Source organism: Stegostoma tigrinum, chromosome 26 (assembly GCF_030684315.1).
Source record: "Stegostoma tigrinum isolate sSteTig4 chromosome 26, sSteTig4.hap1, whole genome shotgun sequence".
Classification (NCBI taxonomy): domain Eukaryota; kingdom Metazoa; phylum Chordata; class Chondrichthyes; order Orectolobiformes; family Stegostomatidae; genus Stegostoma; species Stegostoma tigrinum.
Genome location: NC_081379.1, coordinates 22,672,067 through 22,695,371, shown reverse-complemented (window position 1 = coordinate 22,695,371; position 23,305 = coordinate 22,672,067). Strand labels below are relative to the sequence as shown.

Below are 23,305 nucleotides of genomic sequence, written 5' to 3'. Positions count from 1 at the left end.
ATTTTATTACAAACTTTTTATTCTATTAGGCAAGTTTTGACTTCTAAAAATGCAATTTTGTTTTTGTTTTAGGACATTTAGCATTTGTCCCGTGGTGATTCTGAACTCAGCATCCCATTAAAATGCCAGTGACCTGTTACTCAATAAAGCGACTGTCTTCAGGGATTTTTTTTTGTCACAACAAGCCTTGTATTATAAGGTGGTGAGTTCAGGGATTTTTAATTGATTGCAGACCATGGGGATTTCCACTGTGCATCCTGCTGTAAAACCTTAGTGATTTGACAGCATCTTCTGGATTTTCGTATTGAAAAGACATCCACCAGAAACCTTGACTCCTGTTCTCACAGGTGCTTCCTGAGCTGCTGCTTTTTGCCAGCACTTTGTTTTTGTTCTGTTTGCCAATAGCTGCAGTATTTTACTATTTAATCATTTCTTTTTTGGGGTGGGGGGGAAAGAGACCTTTGGGTGTGCCGAAATCTGTGACTCCATCTATAGTAAATTTGCTCTATTAGGGTTCTACCTTCAATGGAAGTTACTCAAATTTATATCATACCTTTTCAGTATTGTATAGCCTCCTAAACTATTTCACAGGAGTGTAATCAGAAACTTGTAGTCACTATTCCTAATGTCTCCTCCTTCTAGGTTTTTGTCAAAAAACTTGGTCAAGACTTGCATTTTCATGGGAGAGTGAGTTGGATTGTTTTAAAGAGGGCATTCTAGAACCTAGGGCAACAGCAGTTGAAGATATGATAGCAACGAAAGCAAAGAATGCATAAGAAGTTAGAATTGGAGGAATGCAGAATTCTTTGAAAATTGGAGGTAGCTGCATATATATGAGAGAAATATGGCTTGGATAAGGGAGATGCAAGACGATGGAAGAATCTGAATGTAAGGGTGTAAAATGACAATGTTGGCAGCTGAGAATCAGTATAAGTTGGTGAGTACAAGAAAAATGAATGACTGACTGGTTCTTTACAAGTTGTGATAATGTGCGGCAGAGTTTGGATGAACTCAAACTATTGAGGGGTGCAAGATGGTTCAATAGCCAGGTGAGTTTAGAATACTGCACCTGGAAGTTTACAAAAGCATGCATGAAAGTTTCAGTAGATGGATTAACTACTGGAAATGTGTGTTGCAGAGATTGCATGTTAGATTTGTAACTTTTGAAAATTACAGTAGTATCAACTTAAACCAAAGGATTTCTTTATGAAAGTGCCCTAATAGTACAGTTAACAAAAACATTCCCTGTAGTGCAATCTTGCACCTGATCTTTTACACTAGTTTAGACATGTTACTTTATAAGGCAGCAGTCAGAGGTGGCTTTTATTACAGATAATAACTTTTGTGAAATTCTAAATTGGGATAATTTCAAATTGACACTAATATTTGGCAAGAATGATGCTGCTCCATCAATTTATACTAATCTCAAATTTATTTAAGTTCAGTTTTGTGTTCATAGTTTTGTTAGAGACTTCACTGTGGGTTTTTTTTGTACAGTCTCCAAAATTGTTGCCATTTTGAGGGATGACAGGGAGTGTTATGAACTGTGTTTTGTTAACTCTCGGAAGAGTAATATGCCACTTAATATTGTGATTGGTCCATGATGATGGAGATCATTAAACACACGATCACACATAGAATTCTGATCAGCTGGTGTATTTTGCAGAATGGTAATGTTTCTGTGCTGGAGACACTGAGAACTCATTAAAACAAAATGCTGACTGAATGAATAGTTTCCTACTGCCTAAGCATTTTTGGTGTTGATTGAATTGAAAATTGAAGTGAACAACTCTGATTACATTTTTTCCTTTCCCTTCAACTGGGATCCGCCCAGACCTGTGCACTGTTTACATTGCACTGTACTAATGTTCCTATCTTTTGCTTCAACAGGTGTAAGTTTTTCAGCCTGACTGAAATGCCTGATGACTACACGTTAGTGTTAGATGAGGAGGGATTTAAAGGTACCTTTGCCTCAAAAATATGCACCTCTCTTTCTGAAATGTTTATCTTCAGTTCACTGCCTGAAATGAAATGCTATAGCATTCCTGTAATAGGATAATTTCCTACAGATGGCATTTAAACTGTTGTACTAGGCAACAGTGGATTTCATTTTATCTATACATTTTATTTATAAGTTGTTTTTGTTCCTCGGTGCCTGCCTGACTTTAATATCCTAAATACCTGTTTAATTTTCCCACAATTGACATTCTAACATCCTGCTCTATGCCCTGTTTTAACACCTTTGTTAGCATATTTTGAATAGGTTGTCAATTGCAGTTTTTCAAAGCAGTATGGCAAAATATTTCTACGACAGTGTCTGAATGAAACAAATTTTTTAATGTGCATGATCAGCATTGCTCCTTTTAATACATTGCTATATGCTTCATATAGTCTTTTAGTGCCTGTTTGAACTGTATTACCTCTCCTTTGTGTTGACCAATATGATGGTTAATTTCAAAGACCCCCTGTTAGAATTGAAATGAGTGATAGGTGAAACTGCTTTTTATGTTGGTTGAGGACCTTTGGAGAGCAGCGCCACCCAACTCTTCTTCAGAGTGCTGTAAGATCTTCACGTTTCTTGCATAACCAGAAGAGAAAGAAGACGGGCATATATCATATGCCTATCTTATCAGGAAAAATGGCACTGAAACAATGAGGCAGCCCACAGTAATGTACTGAATTGCTTGTTAGTTGATGTACTTCACAATTGGACATAAACCTGTATCCTTCTACTGAGGTGTAGGTGCTGCCAATGAACCAAACTGATACTCCGTATAAAGTTTAAGGTAGATTTCTACAACATGCAGCTTGCACCTTAAGCCTCTGAAACATAATTTTCTTCAAATATTTAACATACTGGATGGGTACTTGAGGGGACTCCCTATCAGAGATTCACAGCTGAATGCACTACAGCTACTATTTCTTACGTTCATACTGCAGCATGTTTACAACTTTCTCACATCACTTCTCGGAATGTCAGTTCAGTAAGTCTCCTGTTTACAGATTATGATGGCAAGGATTGCTTTTGATTTTTAGACTACCTTAACAAAGCAAGTGGCATCTCAACTGAAGAAAATGTTTTAAACCTGATCAAATGCTGACAGCAATTCCTGAAGTCATCTTATTTAATTGCTCATGTTACAATTTTCATGGATGCATTGTTAGCGTGGATGGGAACATGTTTGTGGGACTGTAATTTGAGAGGCATGTGAGCATATCCAGATGTAGAAAATGTCTTACGTACTCGCTTTTACTCTTTCATGGTCCTCCCCCCAACCCCCAACACAAAAAAAAAGCAGGGGGAGAAAAACCTGAACAGCAGTTTCGGATGCTGCAGTTTGGGAATTGTTGCACTAGCTGTGACTGTAACTAAAAATCCTGATGTCTGCAGTGCGCTTTCTAGAAGAGACTTGGACAGTCAGTCTGAAGATGTTACCTTGGTCATTTTGGATTGAAAAATCAGAGCAGTGTAAAGTCTGAATCAGGAAGTCTCAGTGACAGTCAAGCTCAAAATGTGAAGGAAAAATGGAATTCAGTTAAGAGATTACTTTTTAAACCGACCTCCAACTGTAATTAAATTCTGGAGGAGAACCATACTTGTAAAAGTTGGTTTTCAGTGCTGGAAAGTTTTTAATAATTAAGAATTCAAATTTGATCTGAAGCAAAAATAATTGTAAATTTGAAATGGAAAATTTTGAACATTTTTGTCAAGGTGGTGAGTATCCATTACTTAATGATCCCAACTTCTGTTGCATTGCATGCATTTGAAAGCAGAGTTTCTCAGTGAGGTACCAGTATAGTGAAGCTTGTGAAGGAGTACCAGACAACTTAGAGAACAATTTTCTAATTTGTGTTGCCAGAAGTTGCTGTTTAACTTTCAATAATAGTGACTACTAATGGCCTTGCCATGAATTTTACCACAGAATTCAGGTTCACGTCTTTCTGTTGCCTGCACTTATGGTTTTTTTTTAGATCCATGTGGGCTATTTTAATTCTGCTGATGGCATAGAACGAATTGGAGAATGACAATATCATTGATTCTACTTAAAAAAAAAAATTCAACACGCTGTGAATGATTCCAGATGAAGAACAATAGCAGGTGGAGAACACTCCTGTTGAATAATTTGATCTGGGAAATTTTAGTACAGCTTTGTTGCCAAGTGGCTGAAATTCTGAGCCTTTTAACTGACAGTTATTATCAGTGACACTTGCACTATCCTCAGTAGAGTGAAAAGTAATTTGTTTGTACAGTTTCTTTGTACTGAGGCAGTCATTTATTAACTGGAGACATTTTGGTGGAGTTCTGTGAGTCACATGGGAATCTCTGAGGTGCTTGTACTGCAACTTTGTCACGTCTAAATGCAATGATTAATCCAATTACTTGCTTCAACCTGTTGGTTCTTTGCTGAATGACAAATGAAAAGTTCTCATTCAGCTGTTTCCTCTGTGTACTTTTTTTTTGTTAATGGTTTTCTTGTTCATGTAGGCATCTTAAAGAGGGTTTAAGTTATGGAAGTAATGACCAATGGGTGATGTCACTAGACCAGTAATTCAGTTGTCTAGACCAATGCTGTGCGATACAGATTTAAACCTTATCACAGCAACTGATAAGAGACTGCATTCAATTCATCAGTCTGGAATTGAAAGTTAGCCTCAGTAATGGTGACAGTTAAGCTGTTGTTTGTTGCAAAAGGCCCATCTAATTCAATAATGGCTGTTTTGGAAACCTGCCATCCTTATCTGGTCTGGTCTACACGTGCCTTCAAAGCCCCAAGCAGTGTAGCTGGCTCTTCGCTGCCTCTGACATGGCCTAACAAGCCCTACATAGAACATAGAACATTACAGCACAGTACAGGCCCTTCTGCCCTCGATGTTGTGCCGACCTGTCATACCGATCTGAAGCCCATCTAACCTACACTACTCCATGTACATCCATACGCTTGTCCAATGACGACTTAAATGTACTTAAAGTTGGCAAATCTACTACCGTTGCAGGCAAAGCGTTCCATACCCTTACTACTCTCTGAGTAAAGAGACTACCTCTGATATCTGTCCTATATCTTTCACCCCTCAATTTAAAGCTATGCCCCCTCGTGCTCGCCGTCACCATCCTAGGAAAAAGGCTCTCCCTATCCACCCTATCTAATCCTCTGATTATTTTGTATGTTTCAATTAAGTCACCTCTCAACCTTCTTCTCTCTAATGACAACAGCCTCAAGTCCCTCAGCCTTTCCTCGTAAGACCTTCCCTCCATACCAGGCAACATCCCAGTAAATCTCCTCTGCACCCTTTCCAAAGCTTCCACTTCCTCCTTATAATGAGGTGACCAGAACTGTACACAATACTCCAAGTGCGGCCGCACCAGAGTTTTGTACAGCTTCACCATAACCTCTTGGTTCCGGAACTCGATCCCTCTATTAATAAAAGCTAAAACACTGTAAGCCTTCTTAACAACCCTGTCAACCTGGGTGGCAACTTTCAAGGATCTGTGTACATGGACACCGAGATCTCTCTGCTCATCTACACTACCAAGAATCTTACCATTAGCCCAGTACTTTGCATTCCGGTTACTCCTACCAAAGTGCATCACCTCACACTTGTCTGCATTAAACTCCATTTGCCACCTCTCAGCCCAGCTCTGCAGCTTATCTATGTACACTTTAATGATGTCCTCAAAACAACTTTGAAATTAGTTAAACATCTGCACTGGCACTTGGGGAACGATCAAGGGGAAATTTGAGATGGGCAGCAAGGGTTAGACAAATTGACCTAATTCCCTGAAATGCTGACACCTGTAGTGCAAGAAGCTACATAGGTTTGCTGTTTACCTGTAGATTACACCCAGCATTCTATTCCTCGTGTTTGAAACATTGAAATGACATTAAAACCTGCAGGGAAGATCTCTTAAATTTTTAATGATGTAAACATTCTGGTTCACTCCCAGGGAAGCTTGTCCTTTGAAAATATGGATAATTTTTCTCATTATGATACATTCTGGTTATAACAGCACCATTTTGTGTTTGTGTCATACTTTTAATCTCGAATAAACTCTCTTATGTGCTTCTCAGAGTTCTGATGTATCAGCCATTGTCACAGAAGAGGAAAGGTATTTGCAAGAGCTTGTTTTGAAGGAGTGCAGTTAGACGCAGAGAGCTTCCTGTTGAGAACTTTTGATCTTTTGCGCTTAACCCTGGAGGCACAGTTACCAATGTTGAGGCAAAGAGGATTGGGGATTTCAACAGCATTGAGTGTGCTTAAAATACAAGGTTTCTAATCTGGTCAGTTTCAGATTGAACAAATCTTTCACAAAGACTCAAATAGCCGTGCTGATTTTTGAGAACTGATTTGTTAGCCAATGCCAATATCTTGGACACCTGAAACACTATTGGGAAGAAACACCATTCACTTCCACTCCCATGGCATCCACACAAGATTGGAAGGCTATGACTATACACTCATAACCTCTACCCTTTCTTCAGTTCTCAGAATCGGATGGCATGTGCCTGGAGACTCACCAACTCTATGTATAGCTAGCCTTACTTTACTTTTAAACATTCCGAATACTTCATCAATTGTTAGCCGTACAATTTCTCAACTACTTTTTGTTATGACTTTGACAACATCTGCTTTCTGTTTCCAAGAATAAATCCTCTTTCTGGTCCTGACTCAGCCCCAGCCATCTCCTTACTACCCTTTCATTTAAGTCGTCATTGGACAAGCATGTGGACGTACATGGAATAGTGTAGGTTAGATGGGCTTGAGATCGGTATGACAGGTCGGCACAACATCCAGGGCTGAAGGGCCTGGACTGTGCTGTAATGTTCTCTGCAATTCTCTGTAAAAACATTTGGATTCCTTTTTATGTTATCTGCCACTCTGGTCTCATACTCTCCCTACCTCTTCTTTTTTTTTCAGTTTCTATCTGTATTCCTTGGTACCCTTCTCTGATTATATTCAGATAATTGAAGGCCCATATTTTAGCGACTTTTTAAAAAATTTTTGTTGGCAATGGGTATCACTGGCGAAGCCAACAGTTCTTGCCCATCCTAGTTAACCTTTAACTGGGAGGTTTGCCAGGCCATTAGAGCAGTTAAGATTCAACCACTTTACTGTAGGTTGCAATCACATGTAAATCAAACCAGATTAGGATGGTAGTATTATTCCCCAAGGACAACAGTGAACCTGATGGATCTTTAAGCTGTTGATACTGTATTAGGTTTAAATGAGGCTGGGTTTACATTCCAGATTTTTTAAACAATAATTTAAATACCACCAGCTACCATAATGGGACATGAAACTGTACCCTTGAAGTATTAACTTGAGCTTCTGGATTACTGATTCGGTGTCATTACCACTTTGCCAGTGTGTCTCTAGTTCAAAGCTTTTTACTCTTCTCTACAATTTCCCTACAGATCTGCTGCTCAATATCTTTTCCGTCAGTTGATGGCCTATTGCATAAACTCGAGTGTAATATTACCTCTTATTGTTTAACTCTAACCAAATAAGATGACTTGGAGGGATCTCGGATAGAATCCATCATGTAGTACTAACGTATTTCAGTACTTGCCTCTCTTCTTTCCGTTGCGATCTTTGCTGATCCCTTGCATCCCTGAATATTTATTATCCAGTCCTGTACACTTATAGAGCCCTGATTCTTGTTATTGCGAGACATCATATTGCTATATGGCTAAATAGTTGCCGACCTTATCCAACACAATCTGTGTATTTACATACCTCTGTTTTAAATCTAATTTGGGGATCATTGCACTTCCTCTTAGGAAAGTATTGTCAGATTGTCCTGTTAATTAGTTTTTTTAAACCTACTGTGGTTTATTAGTGTTTTTGCTAGTACTTGTATTTTTTTTGAGCACCTTGAGTCTCCCTTTGTAATGCTATATTCTGGCTCTTGCATCTTTGTTGAGTTAGATTACATTTTCCCAATAACATCTGCTCCTGGTCACGGGAAGGACTCGAAGCATCTTTGAGTTGTGCAAACCTTAGGATGTACATTCTGTGGGACTGAAGCAGCCTGCCATGAAAGGGTTTGTCAGACTGGCTAAACCTAACAGCATTTATTTAAAAGAAAATCAACTGATCACCATCTGAACTTTTCTTTTGATATTACTATGGCTGATTTTACTTTACAGCTTTTAACTTGCACTTGCATGGCTCTGCTAGTCAACAGTCTGACTTATTTTGGGATGTGATTCTTATCTTACCTGCAGTGGTGGCCTCCTTTATCCTTTCTGGTCACTCTACTGTTCTGCCCCGACTCTCTCTTGACCTCCAAGCGCTCTGATCTTGTTAAAGAATGGAATTACTTCTCAATTACTCTCGTTCTGAACGTTTCTGTGTAGTCTCATGATGTCAATGTTTATAGAATTGCAGAAGTGTTATAGTGCAGAAAGAGGCAATTTTTCCAGCCATGTCTGCATGGCTCTCGAACTGAATATCATGACTTTGTGCCATTCTCATACCTTTCCCATACCCTCGCAGACTGTTGCTATTTAAAGAATCATTACTTAATAACCTGTTTGAAGGTGTCAATTGAACCAGACGCCCCTGTACATCCAGGCAGTGCAAATCTGACCTGAACCACTGGTGTGAATTTTTTTTTTCTCAGATCGCGTTCTTGTTGCAAATCGCTTTAAATGTGTTCCCTCTCTTTGACCCTTTTGAGTGGGAGCGGCCTGTTGTATCCGCTATATTCAGCGTGGCATGATTTTGAATAATTGGAATAGAAATTTCTCCACCACTGAACCTATACTGATGGATCTCTAATTGCTGAATTTATCCTTGCAACCTCTTTGAACAAGGGCATGAAGTTTGCAGTTCTGCATTTTTATGGCATTTACCTGAGCCTCGGGAGGACTGAAAATTATGGTGAGCACTCCTGCAATTTCTAGCCTTTCCCTCGCCCGCTTCAGTATCCTTGGATGTATCTTATCCACTCCCAGTGCCTTAACAAATTTGTTTTAATACTAACCAATTGCTCCTCCTTCTCCAGTTTTAAACATTTCCAGTCACCTCCTTCTGTCACCATGGCCTGGGTAACTCTACTTCCTTGATGAAGACAGAGGGAAAGTGTTCAATTAAAACCGTGTCTCCTGCTTCCAAATGTAAATTGGCTTTTGGTTCTGAATCAGCTCTACTCCTTTTAATAGAGAAGTGTAGAGCTGGAGGAACGTAGTAGCAGAGGAGCAGGAAAGCTGAAGTTTTGGGTCGAGACCCTTCTTCCTTTTTCTGAAGAACAGTTCTGACCTGCAACGTCAGCTTTCTGCTACTCCGATGCTGCCTGGCCTGCTGTGTTCCTCCAGCTCCACACTTTGTTATCTTCTGACTCCAGCATCTGCAGTTCTTGCTGTATCTACCCCTTTTTAATGTTCTCTTAATGTTTTATATCCTTAAGAGGATTTTGGAATTCCTCAATGTTGGCCGCCAGTCTTTTCTCATAAACCTCTTTCTTTGAAAATGCATTTTCTCCTTTCCTCAATCTTCTGTATTTGTCTTTTGTTTTCGCTTGTGTTTTCTACCTGACGCCTGTTCTAAGCACACTTTTTTTTCTTGTTAATTTTATTTTCTACCTCTTATCATCCAGCATGTTTTGGATGATTGTCCTTCCTTTGACTTTGAAAGGTAGCCCATTTTTCAGTTATAGTTTTTAATGCCAACATTTTATTTCAGTCTATCCTGTTCAGCTCTGTTCTTCCCCTATACATCTTTGGGTTATTTAGGATGGCCAATCCACCTAATCTGCACATCTTTAGACTGTGGGAGGAAACCGGTACACCTGGCAGAAGCTCCTGTAGTCTCGGGGAGAATGTGCAAACTCCACACAGTCACCTAAGGTTAAAATGGACACTTAATTGAATAAAAGGGTTCCATGCTCATTCTCCATCTCTCCATCAGCCACCAAATTCTGAGTTCACAAATGTCTGTGGAAATGATCAGCCAGAAAGGTATAACGTCTTCAAAATAATAGCTTGAAGAAAGATAACATTGATTTTCAAGCCTTATGATTGTTGTACTCCAGATGGGTTCTGCATTTTAGTGAATGAGTAGTTTAAAACTGAATTATATAGATTTGAAATAGTAAGCTTGATTAAAAATTTTCCTTTAAGTATGAAGTAGTCACCGATGTTATGACTTGTTTTAAAGCTGTAGTTTAACCTTGGAAGTTACTTCCTTTTGTGACCGATAATATTGCAGACACTTTGTGAAACAGTGGTAAATACTTATTAGATGAGTACGATAGCTTTTTAGCAGTCTTCTGATGAAGACAAGGTTAATAGTCTTTAGCAGCCTGTGGTGTTAAATTTAAATTTATAGGATGGGACTTTTTGGTATTGATGCAAAACCTAATTTTGTAGAACAGTATCTGAGGATGTAGAACTAGAACAGTTTGTGTTTGATAAACAAAACTGCATTGTTGGTCAATGTTACAGATGTGTTTTTTAATCCAAGGATTTTTAAAAAAACTGGCTCATGGTATGTGGATGTCACTGGCAAGGGCAGGAATTATCGCCCATTCCTAACTATCCACGAGCAGATGGTGGGGGTGAGCTGCAGTCAGTTTGTTGTGGATACTCCCACATTGCTGTTTACACAGCAAGTTCCAGGTTGTTGATCCAAGTCAGGATTTGGGGTATTATAGACAGCGTTGGCTCCATACTCATGCTGCTCTTGCCCTTTGTACGGGTTGAAGTCACACTTTGTCATTTATTTTCTCCTATTTGCTGAAGTGCTAGCAGTGGCCAAGACACATTATTTGACCATAAACTCACTCGAAAACATGGTTATTAATAGCTAAACTTCTCATGCTTAACATAAGGCAGTGACAGGAATTGGGTACTTTTATCAATATACAATGTGTACGCAGCAGGCATAAAATGAGGAATTGTGATGTTTCTCTTCTACTTCAGTGCCAGGCCTGAGTTCTGTTTTTGTTTCTTAAAGTGGGAGCTTTCAATGTACTCTACTTGTAGATTTTCCTCCAGAGCATGAGCAACATTTATATAACAAATAAAAGCAAAATACTGCCGGTACGGGAAATTGAAATTAAAACCACTTTTTGAATTGTTGGCGACTGACTTAGTTCTTTGACATCAAGGAAATCAAACACAATTCTGCAGAAATTGAAGTTTTATCTCCAAATTATATTTCTACATAATTACCTGTACACCATCTGTTGCTGTTTTCTTCCTAACAGTTTCATACATCCAAGGTTTCTGATAGTCATCCATTTGAGGAATTTATGAAGACTTGAAGTAAACAGATGCCATTGGAGGATGGTTTACAGTAGTGCATACCTGAGGTCATTGGTTTCAGATTACACAGAAAATAAAAGACAACGAATGTGTGGAATGTGATCCTAAAAACTTGTTATTAGAAATCATGGTATCCTGTACCATGAAAAGCAATTTAAATTATTCACTTGTCTTGAGGCAATGTCTGTGATAATAAACATTTTTCCCAGTAGGTTTTTTTCCTTGGCCTTTTTGTTGTTTGGACCTGTTTTTCACCTTTTGAATTGTGTATGCTCCACAAGGATGTAATATGAAGGACCCAATCTTGTATTTTTTTCAATGGTTGTGCTAACCCACAACAATGTAAGCTATTGCATTTCATTCTGACTTTAATTGGTATTGAGCAATTTATTAATTGGTGTTAGACATCGTCATTGTATTAATGTCATTATACTTGTAGTAAAATGCTCTGAGGAATTGTGTTCAGTTTCTACCATGGAAACTGGTGGAATTTAAGTCAAATTAATAAATCCTGGAATTGAAAACTAGTCTTAGCAGTAAAGACCATGAAACTATTTTCAATTGTCACAGTGGTCAGATAGGGGCATTTTAAATGTAATTTTAGGGAGGGAAGGAAGTCTGTCTTCTTCAAAAGCACAAACTGCATCTGAAATAACTTGGCAAACCACTCAGTTCAAGGGCAATAGGGGATGGTCAGCAGGCGCTGGTTTGAACAATGATGCTCACATCCCATGAAAGAATTTGTAAAAATCTGTTTGTCACCGCATACTCTTTGTTTTTATGTAAGAGTTTACCAATTTGTATGCTAGTCTTTGATGCGGAGAACAGACGTGTTAATGACTTTCTGTACCTTTGATTTTTTCACATTGCTAATTGGCCATGCTCCTCAGAATTGTTAGGAATATAATCTGTGCTATTTTGACATCCCTCATTCAGCAAAGACAATAGCTAACAAGAACAGTATGTTATCTCTCTGCCAGTTTGTGAAACTACATAAGTGACTTGTGTTGGGGTTTCACTGTTCATGTCATTACTTTGTTTCTAAACAGTGTTTGGTGAGTCCTTCACATTTTAAAGGAAATCTACACCACTGATGCACAGAACACAATGACTTTAGATATTGAGAAACAGCATTTTTTCAGAAAAATGTAAAATGCGTCTTTTAGGAACAGCTGATGGATTTCACCTTTTTTAACAAACCTGAGAGTTTTATCTGGGAACGTTAACACTTAAATAGCAGTTCATTTTGGTGAGTTTCTTTATCCCCTGTGGCAAAAAGTAAATTGTGGTGTCCAAAACAAAGAGTTCATTCAACAAGAGAATTGTGACTTGGAATAGATGAGGGGTGTATGCTAAATCTGAATTTTTCTGGGCCTTTTTACTCTGTGAAGAGCGCTTTGGATCTTCACCTTTATAATTTATATGGCTATGTTAAATGATTTGGAGATGTTTAATTGCTGAGCAAGCTGCCATTTAAAATCCCTGCATGTAATTGCAGTTTGGTTTTCATTGTTCATTTTGTGCCTGGAAGGGGGCAGGAGGGAGAGTTGAATCTGAATTCCTAATGTAGTTTTAAATGCTTATTTGCTGTTATAGATTTTGGCTTGGAGAAGCCCTCAGGATGAAGAAATGGGAATTCTCTTGTTTAGAGGCAGCTAAATTTAAGAAAACCATAGTTGAGTACGGCAGTGTTTTGTGAAGATTAATATATGCAATGCTTCATTTCAAAAGATTGACTTTAGTATTTACCAGGAGAGGAAATTGACAAAATGTCACGTGCTGCACCTTCACAACCGGTAGCCAACATTTCTTAACAATGTATGAGATGAAGTGTGTGTCACATAATTGAATTTCTGTAACTAATGCAGTCTCAGCAAGTGCCAACAATATGTTTGTGAACTAATGTAGTTTCATGCAACAGTGAGAATACAATGAGCTGTGCTTCACATTTGGAAGGGTGGCAGAGGAATGAGATGAGTTTGTGGCCTTCCTCCAGAAATTAATTCCTTTTGACACATTTCCTGCAATTATCTGGCGTCCTTAACATTAATTTCAAAACAGTGTCGATCAGGAACGATTGCAGAAATGTTAACTTTGGCAATAAAAATTTCAGAGATGTACAGCTGTAAGTTTTTCAAACTTCAGGAAATGCAAAGAATTAGTCTCCAATTTTCCATTGTGCATAAAACCTGAAAACTACTACATTAGAATGTAACACTTTTTGAAAGGTGAGAAATGTAAAAAGAAAATGTTTCCAAACATAGAGATGGTAGTAGATGTTTGATCTTATGGTTTGTAGGATGTAGATTTTAAGTAGGCTGTCTCTTTGCCTGTCAGTGCAATTTTTAAAGGGAGAAGAAAACTATTTATTTGTCTTATACCCAGCTGCCATCAGCGCAGGTTTAGTTTTTTTTCCTGTTTTTATGTTTTGAGGGTACAGAATTTTTACAAGGATGTTAGCAAGAGTGAAGGAGTTGAGCTATAGTGAGAAGCTGAATAAGCTGGGGCTTTTTCCCCTGGAGCATCGGAGACTGAGAGCTGACCTCTGTTATAACTATCATGAGTATGGATAGGGTGAATAACCGAGGCCTTTCCCCAGGGTATGGGCGTCCAACATTATAGGGCATAGGTTTCAGGTAGGTGGTGGGGTGGGGCAGAAGGAAGATCTAAAGGGGATCTATGGGGCAACTTTTTAACGTAGTGGGTGATTGTGTATGGAATGAGCTGCCAGACGAAGTTGTGGAGGCTGGTACCATTACAACATTTTAAAAAAGCATTTGGATGGGGATATGAATAGGAAGAGTTTAAGGGAACATATTGGCAGGCACACTTCCTGTTATTACAATGACTACGTTATGGTAGTACTTGACCTGTTAAGCACTTTGGGACATCCTGAAATATTGAAAGGTACTGTAGATAATTTTTTTGCTCTGAAGTGCCAAAAAACATGGCACCTGTATATCGTATTAATATGGGCAACACGGTGGCTCAGCGGTTAGCACTGCTGCCTCACAGCATGAGGGACCTGGGTTTGAATCCACCCTCGGGTGACTGTCTGTGTGAAATTTGCACATTCTGTCATGGGTTTCATGTCAGTTTGGCTTTCCTCTGTTCCCATAGTGTCTAGGGATGTGAGGTTGGGGTGGATTGGTCATGCTAAATTTCTGTAGTGCTCAGGGTTGCGCAGGTTAGGGTGGATTGGCCGTGCTATATATTGGCATGGTGGCTCAGTGGCTAGCACTGCTGCCTCCCAGCACGAGGGACTCCGGGTTCGATTCCACCCTTGGATGACTGTCTGTCTGTGTGGAGTTTGAACACTCCTCTCCCCGTGTCTGCGTGGGTTTCCTCCCACAGTCCAAAGATGTGCAGGTTCGGTAGACTGGCCATGCTAAAATTGCCCGTTGTATTCAGGGTTATGTAGATTTGGTGGCTTATGGAGGTGCGGAATGGGTCTGGATGGGTCCTTCAAGGGTCAGTGTAGACTTGTTGTGCTCAAGGGCCTATTTCCACACCTGTAGGGATTCTATCAATGTGTTTCTGTTTTCTCCCTTTTCTTTCCCCAGCCTAATTTCTTTTCTGACTTATGTGCTGCGTGCAAGAAGCTCCAGCCAGACCTGGTTGCGTGTGTGTGCGCGCTCTCTACAGATGATTTTCTTTTTGGAAAGGCCTGTGTGTTGAATTGTCTCTACCACCCCCTCAGGCGGTGCAACTACTACTTGTTGCATTAAAAGGTTTTTATTTGTATCACCACTTTTCTTTTGTTTATTACCTTTTTTATATCAATGTGCACTGGTTCTTGATCATTCTGCCAAGGGAACACCTACTTTGTGCAGATGTGGAATCTTTCTCGTAAATTGTACGTGCGTTCTCTCCTTGGTGCTTGCACATCCTTCTTAAAGTCAGCCTTCGATTTTGTGCACAGACCTTGAGTGGGTTTTGAACTTGGAATGTGGCAACTGCAGAAGTGATACTGCTGCCAACAGAGCCATGGCTGGCACACAATGTATTTGCAATTAAGACAAATCCCAACCTAATTCTTCTCCAAAAATGCTTTCACATCTTGACATGGCAAGTAGGTCTATGATTTGATAAGCAAAAGAAAGCTAGAGATAAAGTTGTTTTGTGTTCAGATGGGCATAGGGAACCCTCTATTAAAACTGTCATGAGATCATGGCCCTCCAAGGCAATGTCGCAATCTTGAAGAGTTATTTATTTTCTGTGCACTGTTAGAAGAAAAGGTTTGAATGACCTTATCTTGTTGCGTGCTGTATGTTACTATGCCCTTGTGGCAACCTGCACAGTGCAGTAAATTGTGATGATCATATCATTACATTGTAACTCCACTGGATTGCAAAGATAAAAGACACTTTACAATAGCAATATGCAGTGCATAAATTGGTGTGTTAACTACACCTTTTATTACTTTTGGGTTAGAGAAGGGTAAGAGACAAGTTGGATTGCTGATGACCTGCATATTTTTATGCTGCTGTTTAATTTTCATTTGGATATTTAGTCCTTGACATTTTAAAAAAACCTTTTTATAACATTGTGTAAAGTTTTTAGGAATTGTAGACTGTAACAATACATTCTGTATGCACTCCCTAGCTCCTCCAAGCATTTTTTTCTGCCAATCCAGATAAGATCAATAAATCAGTTGATGGTGTATGGCTGAGAAAGAGATTATGTTTATTATGTGACAGATTTTGTAATGTCAATAAAAAGGTCACCTTCAGTGCTTATTTGAACACAAATGTTTCCCTTTTTCGTTTGGTACTGAGCTGCTTTTGTGGCTTTTTTCTTTGGAATTGTTGATTTGGTTGGTAAGTTAGCAGCTTTGGTGCTGTAGATTTCTGCCACCCTGGAACCAGGCTGAAACTTGTCGGACTACTACAGTATCACTAGTGATGCTGGTATTAGGTGGACTGAGAAGACAGTCATCGAACAGCGATAAGCTGGATTTGAATCTAGTGTCAGATGTGAGATGTTCTGCAACACACACCCAGTCCTATTTGATTTGTGATTTCTTTTTAATCAACTCCAGTATAGTTCATTCTACACCTTCCTATGCACCTGAGCTAAATTAATTACATTGAATTGTGTGTTTAAGCTTCTGGTGTTAACATAGGAGCATGGGAACAGTCCGTTGAGCTAATAGTGCCTGCCCTGCCATTCTAGCTCATGGCTGATCATTTCCTTTTAATGCTACTTTTCAACACTATTGCCATATCTCTTGATGTCATTGGTCTCCAGAAATCAATTGCTTTTTCTGACTTGAACCTATTTGATCTACAGCCCTCAAAGAGTGATGAATCTTTGACATTCTCTATCAGAGTCCCCGTTATCGCAATCTCAAATGCCTATGTACCTTGTTTCTAAAGGCACCAGCCAGGGAAATATTCCATCTGTATCCACCAGCCACATCCTGTAAGAATTTTATAAGTTTCAATGTAATCACCACTCTCTCTCTCTTTCTTTGAAGCTTCAGGGAATACTGAGCCAGGTTCCTCAATCTTTCTTCATAAGTAGTCCTACCATCTGAGGGATGAATCTGGTGAAACTCTGTTAAATTCTCTCCGTTGCAAGTGTATGCTTCCTTGGATAAGGAGACCAAAACTGTACATAGTACTGTCAATGAGGTCTCAACAACACTTTGTACAACTGCACTAAGACATCTTTACTTCTGTATTCAAATCTTCTTGAAATGCTGGGTGTACCTGCATGTAGTGTTTCATTGACAAAGATATCCAGATTCCTTTGGACACCTGCACTTGCCTTTTAAGAAATATTTTGCCTTTTTTTTTCTCCTGGCAAGTGAATAACACCTGTCTTACATTCACACTGTTTCTATTTGTCATGTTCTAGTCACTACACCTAACTCAAGTACTGTTGAAGCCTCCTTATGTCATCTTCACAATGTGCGTTCCTGTTCTATTTAGTGTTATCTCCAAATTTGCAAATATTGGAATTGTCATTTTGTTTCCATGTCCAAATCACTTATACAGACTAAACAGTTGTGGATCAAACATTGACCCTTATGGTATTCTATTAATGACAATCTGCTATCCTTAGAGTGGTCTGTTTATTCCTGCTCCCTGTTTTCATTCTATTGACCAATGCGCAGTTTGTATCAGTATGTTGCCCTAATTCCATTTGCTGTAATTTTGTTTTAATTGATAAATAGTGGTCCTCTTTATGACAAAAATTGCTTTTGATCCTTAGGCTTACCACTCTTTTTGGTATTATAATAAGCTACTTCCTTTGCTCCAATGGCATAGTTAAATTTTGTTAACTATGGTAGATTCTTTTGGCTGTTGCAGATTAGAGGAACGCATTTCTGTTGGTTGTGTCAACCTTCGTTGAAAGCTTTCTGAAAATCCAAATACCCCCATTCTTTGTTTATGCTCCATATAAAATTTTCAAAAACAGAACTCCAAAGATGATTTTCTGACCATAAATCTATAAAGCCTCTGGGTTTCCATATTGTTTGATATGCAGAATGAAAAATAAATGTCACCTTGTTACCTTCATTGCAAAATCTGGTCCATGTTTAACCAAAGACTGTAATCTTTGCTTCCATTTCTGTTTCCTTAGTTTTCATCTTGCATTTCTAATTGATTTGCTATATTCAAGCTGTATCTCCTAACTGAGTGGTTAGAAGAAAGGAGTCTTGTGGATTTTAAACTGAGCTCAGCTAGTGGAATCCCTCTATTGACTGTTACCTTCACTATGCTCACCCCCAGGTCATTTGAGCCAGTAATTTCATGAAAGTTATTTACACCCCTCTCCCTTAGTTGCACATTTTACACTTTACTTGGCTGCAGAAATGGGTGGGTTTACAATTTCCTTCTATCAGCCAGAGTTCTTGGTTTCTGTCAGTTTTCATGCTGACTGAATTTGAACTTGGATCTCTGCATACCAAAAGGCTGGAAGCCAATTATAAACCACTTCACAACTGGATACACTCTCTTTTTTTTTGTCCATTTGGGCTATGGAAGGGAATAGGCAGAGAAACCTTTCTTTCCTTGTTGGGGAAAGGGATATTGCAGCACTGATCTTTCATTCTAAATGGCAAGATGTGACAAGTGGAGAAGATAAATCTGTGTTGCGCCTCAACTGTTTACAACTTACATTCAGTTCCTTTTATCCATGACATTGATGTATGATTGCAAAATTTGCTCATGACAAAAGGACAAGTAGGAGAGTAAATTGTGAAGAAGACATAAAGAATCTGCAAAGGATATGATGGAAAGGTTAAATGAATGGGCAATGTTTGGCAGATGGAATATAATGTAGGAAAAGTGAATTTGTTCACTTTGACTGGAATAATAGGAAAACAACATATTACATAAATGTAGAGACTCTCCAGAACAAGTATGGAGAGATTTGATGTCCTGGTATATGCATGCCTAAAATCATTATCCATGTACAGCAAGTGATTAGAAAGGCAAATTGAATGTCCGTACAAGAGGAATTGGACATAAATGTAGAGATGTTGTGCTGCGGTCATATAGGGTATTAATAGAATTGCATTTGGAGTACTGTTTTGGTCTCCTTGTTTGGTTTATCGCCTAATCACTGGACTGCTTCTGACTGCTTATAGATATTTTAATCAACCTATTTGAACGTGTTAGGACACATCCAATGAGGTGGGACTTGAACCTGGACCTTCTGACTGCTGTGGCGGCTTGAGAGAAAGCAGCAGCAGCTGCCGCCATCGTCAGGTCAGTGGCACCACAACTGGCTCTGTTGTACAGCAGGGAGGGTTGAAGTATAGGTGAATGGCAGTGAAAGGTGACTCTATAGAGTCAGGGACACAGGCGTTTTTGTGGCCACAAGTGAGTCTCCAAGATAGTGTGTTGCCTTCTTGGTGCCAGGATCAATGATGTATCTGAGCATGCGCAGGATATTTTGAAAGGGGAGCATGAGCAGCCAGAGCTGTGGCCCATGTTGGTACTGATGACATATGTTGAAAGAGTGATAAGTGCTTGCGTAGGGAATTAGGTAGGAAGCCGGAAAGCAAGACCTCTAGGGTTGTAATTATGGGGTTACTCCCCGTACCATATGCTAGTGGGACCAGAAATAGGAAGATAACACAGTTGAATATGTGGCTGATAGGCTGGTGTATATACCTGAATCATTGGAATCTCTTCCAGGGCAGATGGGACCAGTACAAGAGGATGGGTTGCACATAAACTGGAGGGGCACCAATATTATTGTAAGCAGATTTGTTAGTGCCACTTGTGAAGGTCTGAACTAGTGTGGCAGGGTGTTGGGAACCAGAGCAGTGGATCAGTGTGTGGTGTGTTTGACGAGAAGATGAGCTAAATCAGAAGAATAGGCAGGGCCAGGTTTATGAATGTAGCAGGATGAGCAGTCCAAAGTGTAATTATTTCAATGTAAGGGGTGTAACATATGAGGCAGGTGAGTAGTTCATGGGATTGCGATGTGGTAGCCGTTACAGAAGCTTGTTTGAGAGAAAACAGGACTGGCAGCTCAACATTCCAGAGTTTAGATGTTTCGGGCATGATAGCGGGGGATGTAGAAGGAGTTACAATATTGATTAAGGAGAATGTCACTGCTGTACTAAGAGACAACATCTTGGAGAACTCATCCAGTGAGGCAACATAGGTAGAACTCGGGAATAAGAAAGGTGCAGTCACTATAATGGGGTTATACTGCAGGCCTCCCAATGGCCAGTGGGAGCTAGAAGAACAAATGTGTAAGTGGATTGTGGAAAGATGTGTAAATAACAGGGTTGTGGTGTGGGTGATTTTAATTTCCCCATTGTACACTGGGACAGAGACTCCCTTTAGTGCCAGGGGATTAGATGGGGTGGAATTTGTTAGGTACATCCAGGGAGGATTCTTGAAACAATACATTGTCTTGGAGGCAGCCTGTCTTCACATGACCGAGTTTGAAAGCTATGGGACCAGGGAAAGTTGGCTTTCCTATAAAGGAAGCAAATCTGAGAAGTCAGGCCGTTGGGAAACCACTCCAAGGCGTGTGAGGCGCCCGGATTTGTTCGGGGAAATACCAGACCCAAGTCTGGCCAGGTGATCAAAGTTTCAGTGGGAGAGCGTTTTGGGAACAGTGATCATAATTTTCTAAAGTTTTAAGTTATGGCAAAGGACAAGGCTAATTACAATGGCATTAGGCAGGAACTGGAGAACTTGGTTTGGGGGCAGCTGTTTTGAAGGTAAATCCAAATCTGACATGTAGGAGTCTTTTAAAGGTCAGTTAATCAGAGTTCAGGACCAGCATGTTCCTGTGATGATGAAGGGTAAGGAAGATAAGATTTGTGACCCCTGGGTGACAACAGATATACTTTTAGTTGAAAAGCAAAAGAACGCATATGTCAGGTTTAGGAAACAGAAATTGAGCAAAGCCCTTAAGTAATATAAAGGAAGCAGAAAAGAACTTGAAAGAGAAATTAGGAGGGTTAGAAGGGGCCATGAAATGTCCTTGGCGAGTAGAGTTAAGGAGAATCCTAAGGCATTTTCTATATACGTTAAGAGCAAGAGGGTAACTACAGATAGGGAATGTCCACTCAGTGACAAAGGGGGGAATTTGTATTTGGAGCCAGAGGAAGTGGATGAGGTGCTTGATGAATACTTCACATCGGTACACACCAGGGAGAAAGCCGTGGATGATGGTAATATTACAGAGGGATTTGTTGATACTCTAAGGCATGTCAGTGTTAAGGAGGAGGAGGAATTGGGTGTCTTGAGAAACATTAAAGTAGTCAGGTTCCCTCGGCCTGATGAGATCTATCCCAGGAAACTGAAGGAGGCAAGAGAGGAGATTGCTGAGGCCTTGACAGAGATCTTTGTATCCTCTTTAGCCACACAAAGTGACAAAGACTGGAGAAGAGCTAATATTGTTCCTTTGTTCAAGAAGGGCAACAGGGATAATCCAGGAAATTGTCAACTGTGCTTTACATCCATGTTAGGAAAACTATTGGAGAAGAGTCTTGGGGCAGGATTTATACTTATATTTGGAAAAGAATGGACTTATTATGGACAGTCAGCATGGCTTAATGCATGGGAGGTCTTGTTTCACAAATTTGAGTTTTTCGAGGAAGTGAAGATGATGATTGAGGGTAAAGCAGTGGACGTTGTCTACATGGATTTTACTAAAGCATTTGACAAAGTCTCTCATGGTAAGCTGGCCTAGAAGATCAAATCTCATGGAATTCAGGTGGCCTGATTAGCAAGCTTGCAGATTGATATCCTTCCAATTTTCACGCAAAGTACGCAGCAGGATACAGATCAGATGGCACGTTGGGTGGAGAAATAGCATATGGTGTTTTAATTTGGACAAGTGAGGTGATGTATTTGGGAGGTCAAATGCAAGAGGAAAATATACTGTAAATGGCTGGACCCTTAAGAGCTTTATAGAATAAGAGGGATCTTGGGATCTAATAGCTCCCTGAAAGTGACAACATAAGTGGATAAGGTGAAAAAGAAGGCAAAAGCCATGCTGCCTTTGATCGGAGAATTTTAATTATAAAAGTTGGCAAACCCTGTTGCAACTGAATAAGGCTTTGGTTAGGCACCATTTCGAGTACTGTGTGCAGTCCTGGTTGCTGCACCAGAGGAAGGATGCGGAGGCTTTGGAGGCTGTGCAGAAGAGGTTTGCCTGGATTAGTGTCAGCTAAAAGGAGAAATTGGACAAACTTGGATTGTTTTCCCTTGACTGTCAGAGACTAATGGGGCGACCTGATCGAAATATACAATTGAGAGGCATAGACAGTGAATTGTCAGTCTGTTTCCCAGGATGGAAATTTCAAATAATAGGGAAAATATGTTTAAGGTGAGAGGCGGGGAAATGTTAAAGGAAATATGCGATGAAAGCTCTTTACATAGAGGGTAGCAGATACCTGGGGCAGGCTGCTGGGGTGGTGGTCGAAGCAAATACGATAGCTACATTTTAAGAAGCCATTTAGACAGATATGTGAACAGATGGGGAATAGAGGGATACAGACAGATGGGGTTAGTTTAGAATAGCTTCATGGTCGGTGCAGACTTGATAGGTTGAAGGGCCTGTTCATGTACTATTCTGTTCTGTGTTCTGTTACTCCTCATTGGTAGACTCAAGCTCTCTTTTATGTTGCATGTGGCCTGTTAATCGCCACAAAGATAATTTTGCCCTGAAATAAAACATTATTTTGTGACTGGTTTCATTGTTGTAAATTGCTAAAAGTGCTCGCGAAACCATTGCCACACAAAGCAGTAACTCTCCACTAAATGGAAATGAAAGATTAAGTACTGAACCAGTCATTCTGTGCAACACAAGATGGTCATGTGTACCATATAATAACAGTTCTTGGGCTGTGACTTGCGTTTGCCAACTGCTTATTGTGTTTGCACCAAATATCACACTAAACTTCCAATTGTTGACTCGTTGATCATGATATAATTGCATGTGCCTATCTTGCTGCCCTTTCAGCTGCACACCCAATGTTTGTGCAGTGCCTCTGGAACATGAATTATCATCTCTCTTTTTTGCAGTTTATTATTTGGTTGTGGGATACCTGCTACAAACTGGAACAATCTGTCTGTCTCTCTTTTGGCAACAAAATGTGAGGCTGGATGAACACAGCAGGCCAAGCAGCATCTCAGGAGCACAAAAGCTGACGTTTCGGGCCTAGACCCTTCATCAGAAAGGGGGATGGGGTGAGGGTTCTGGAATAAATAGGGAGAGAGGGGGAGGCGGACCGAAGATGGAGAGAAAAGAAGATAGGTGGAGAGAGTATAGGTGGGGAGGTAGGCAGGGGATAGATCAGTCCAGGGAAGACGGACAGGTCAAGGAGGTGGGATGAGGTTAGTAGGTAGATGGGGGTGTGGCTTGGGGTGGGAGGAAGGGATGGGTGAGAGGAAGAACAGGTTAGGGAGGCGGAGACATGTTGGACTGGTTTTGGGATGCAGTGGGTGGAGTGGAGGAGCTGGGCTGGTTGTGTGGTGCAGTGGGTGGAGGGGACGAACTGGGCTGGTTTAGGGACGCAGTTGGGGAAGGGGAGATTTTGAAACTAGTGAAGT

At 40.0% G+C, this 23,305-nt stretch overlaps 1 protein-coding gene across 1 annotated transcript in view; it reads left to right on the top strand.

The window, feature by feature from the left end:
- LOC125464257 (cytosolic arginine sensor for mTORC1 subunit 2-like) overlaps positions 1–23,305 on the top strand; it is a 53,350-nt gene that overhangs the window by 9,624 nt on the left and 20,421 nt on the right. The window contains exon 2 of the mRNA XM_048556527.2: positions 1,891–1,961. Coding sequence (XP_048412484.1) covers positions 1,891–1,961 — 71 coding nt within the window. The remainder of the gene's footprint in view (positions 1–1,890; positions 1,962–23,305) is intronic.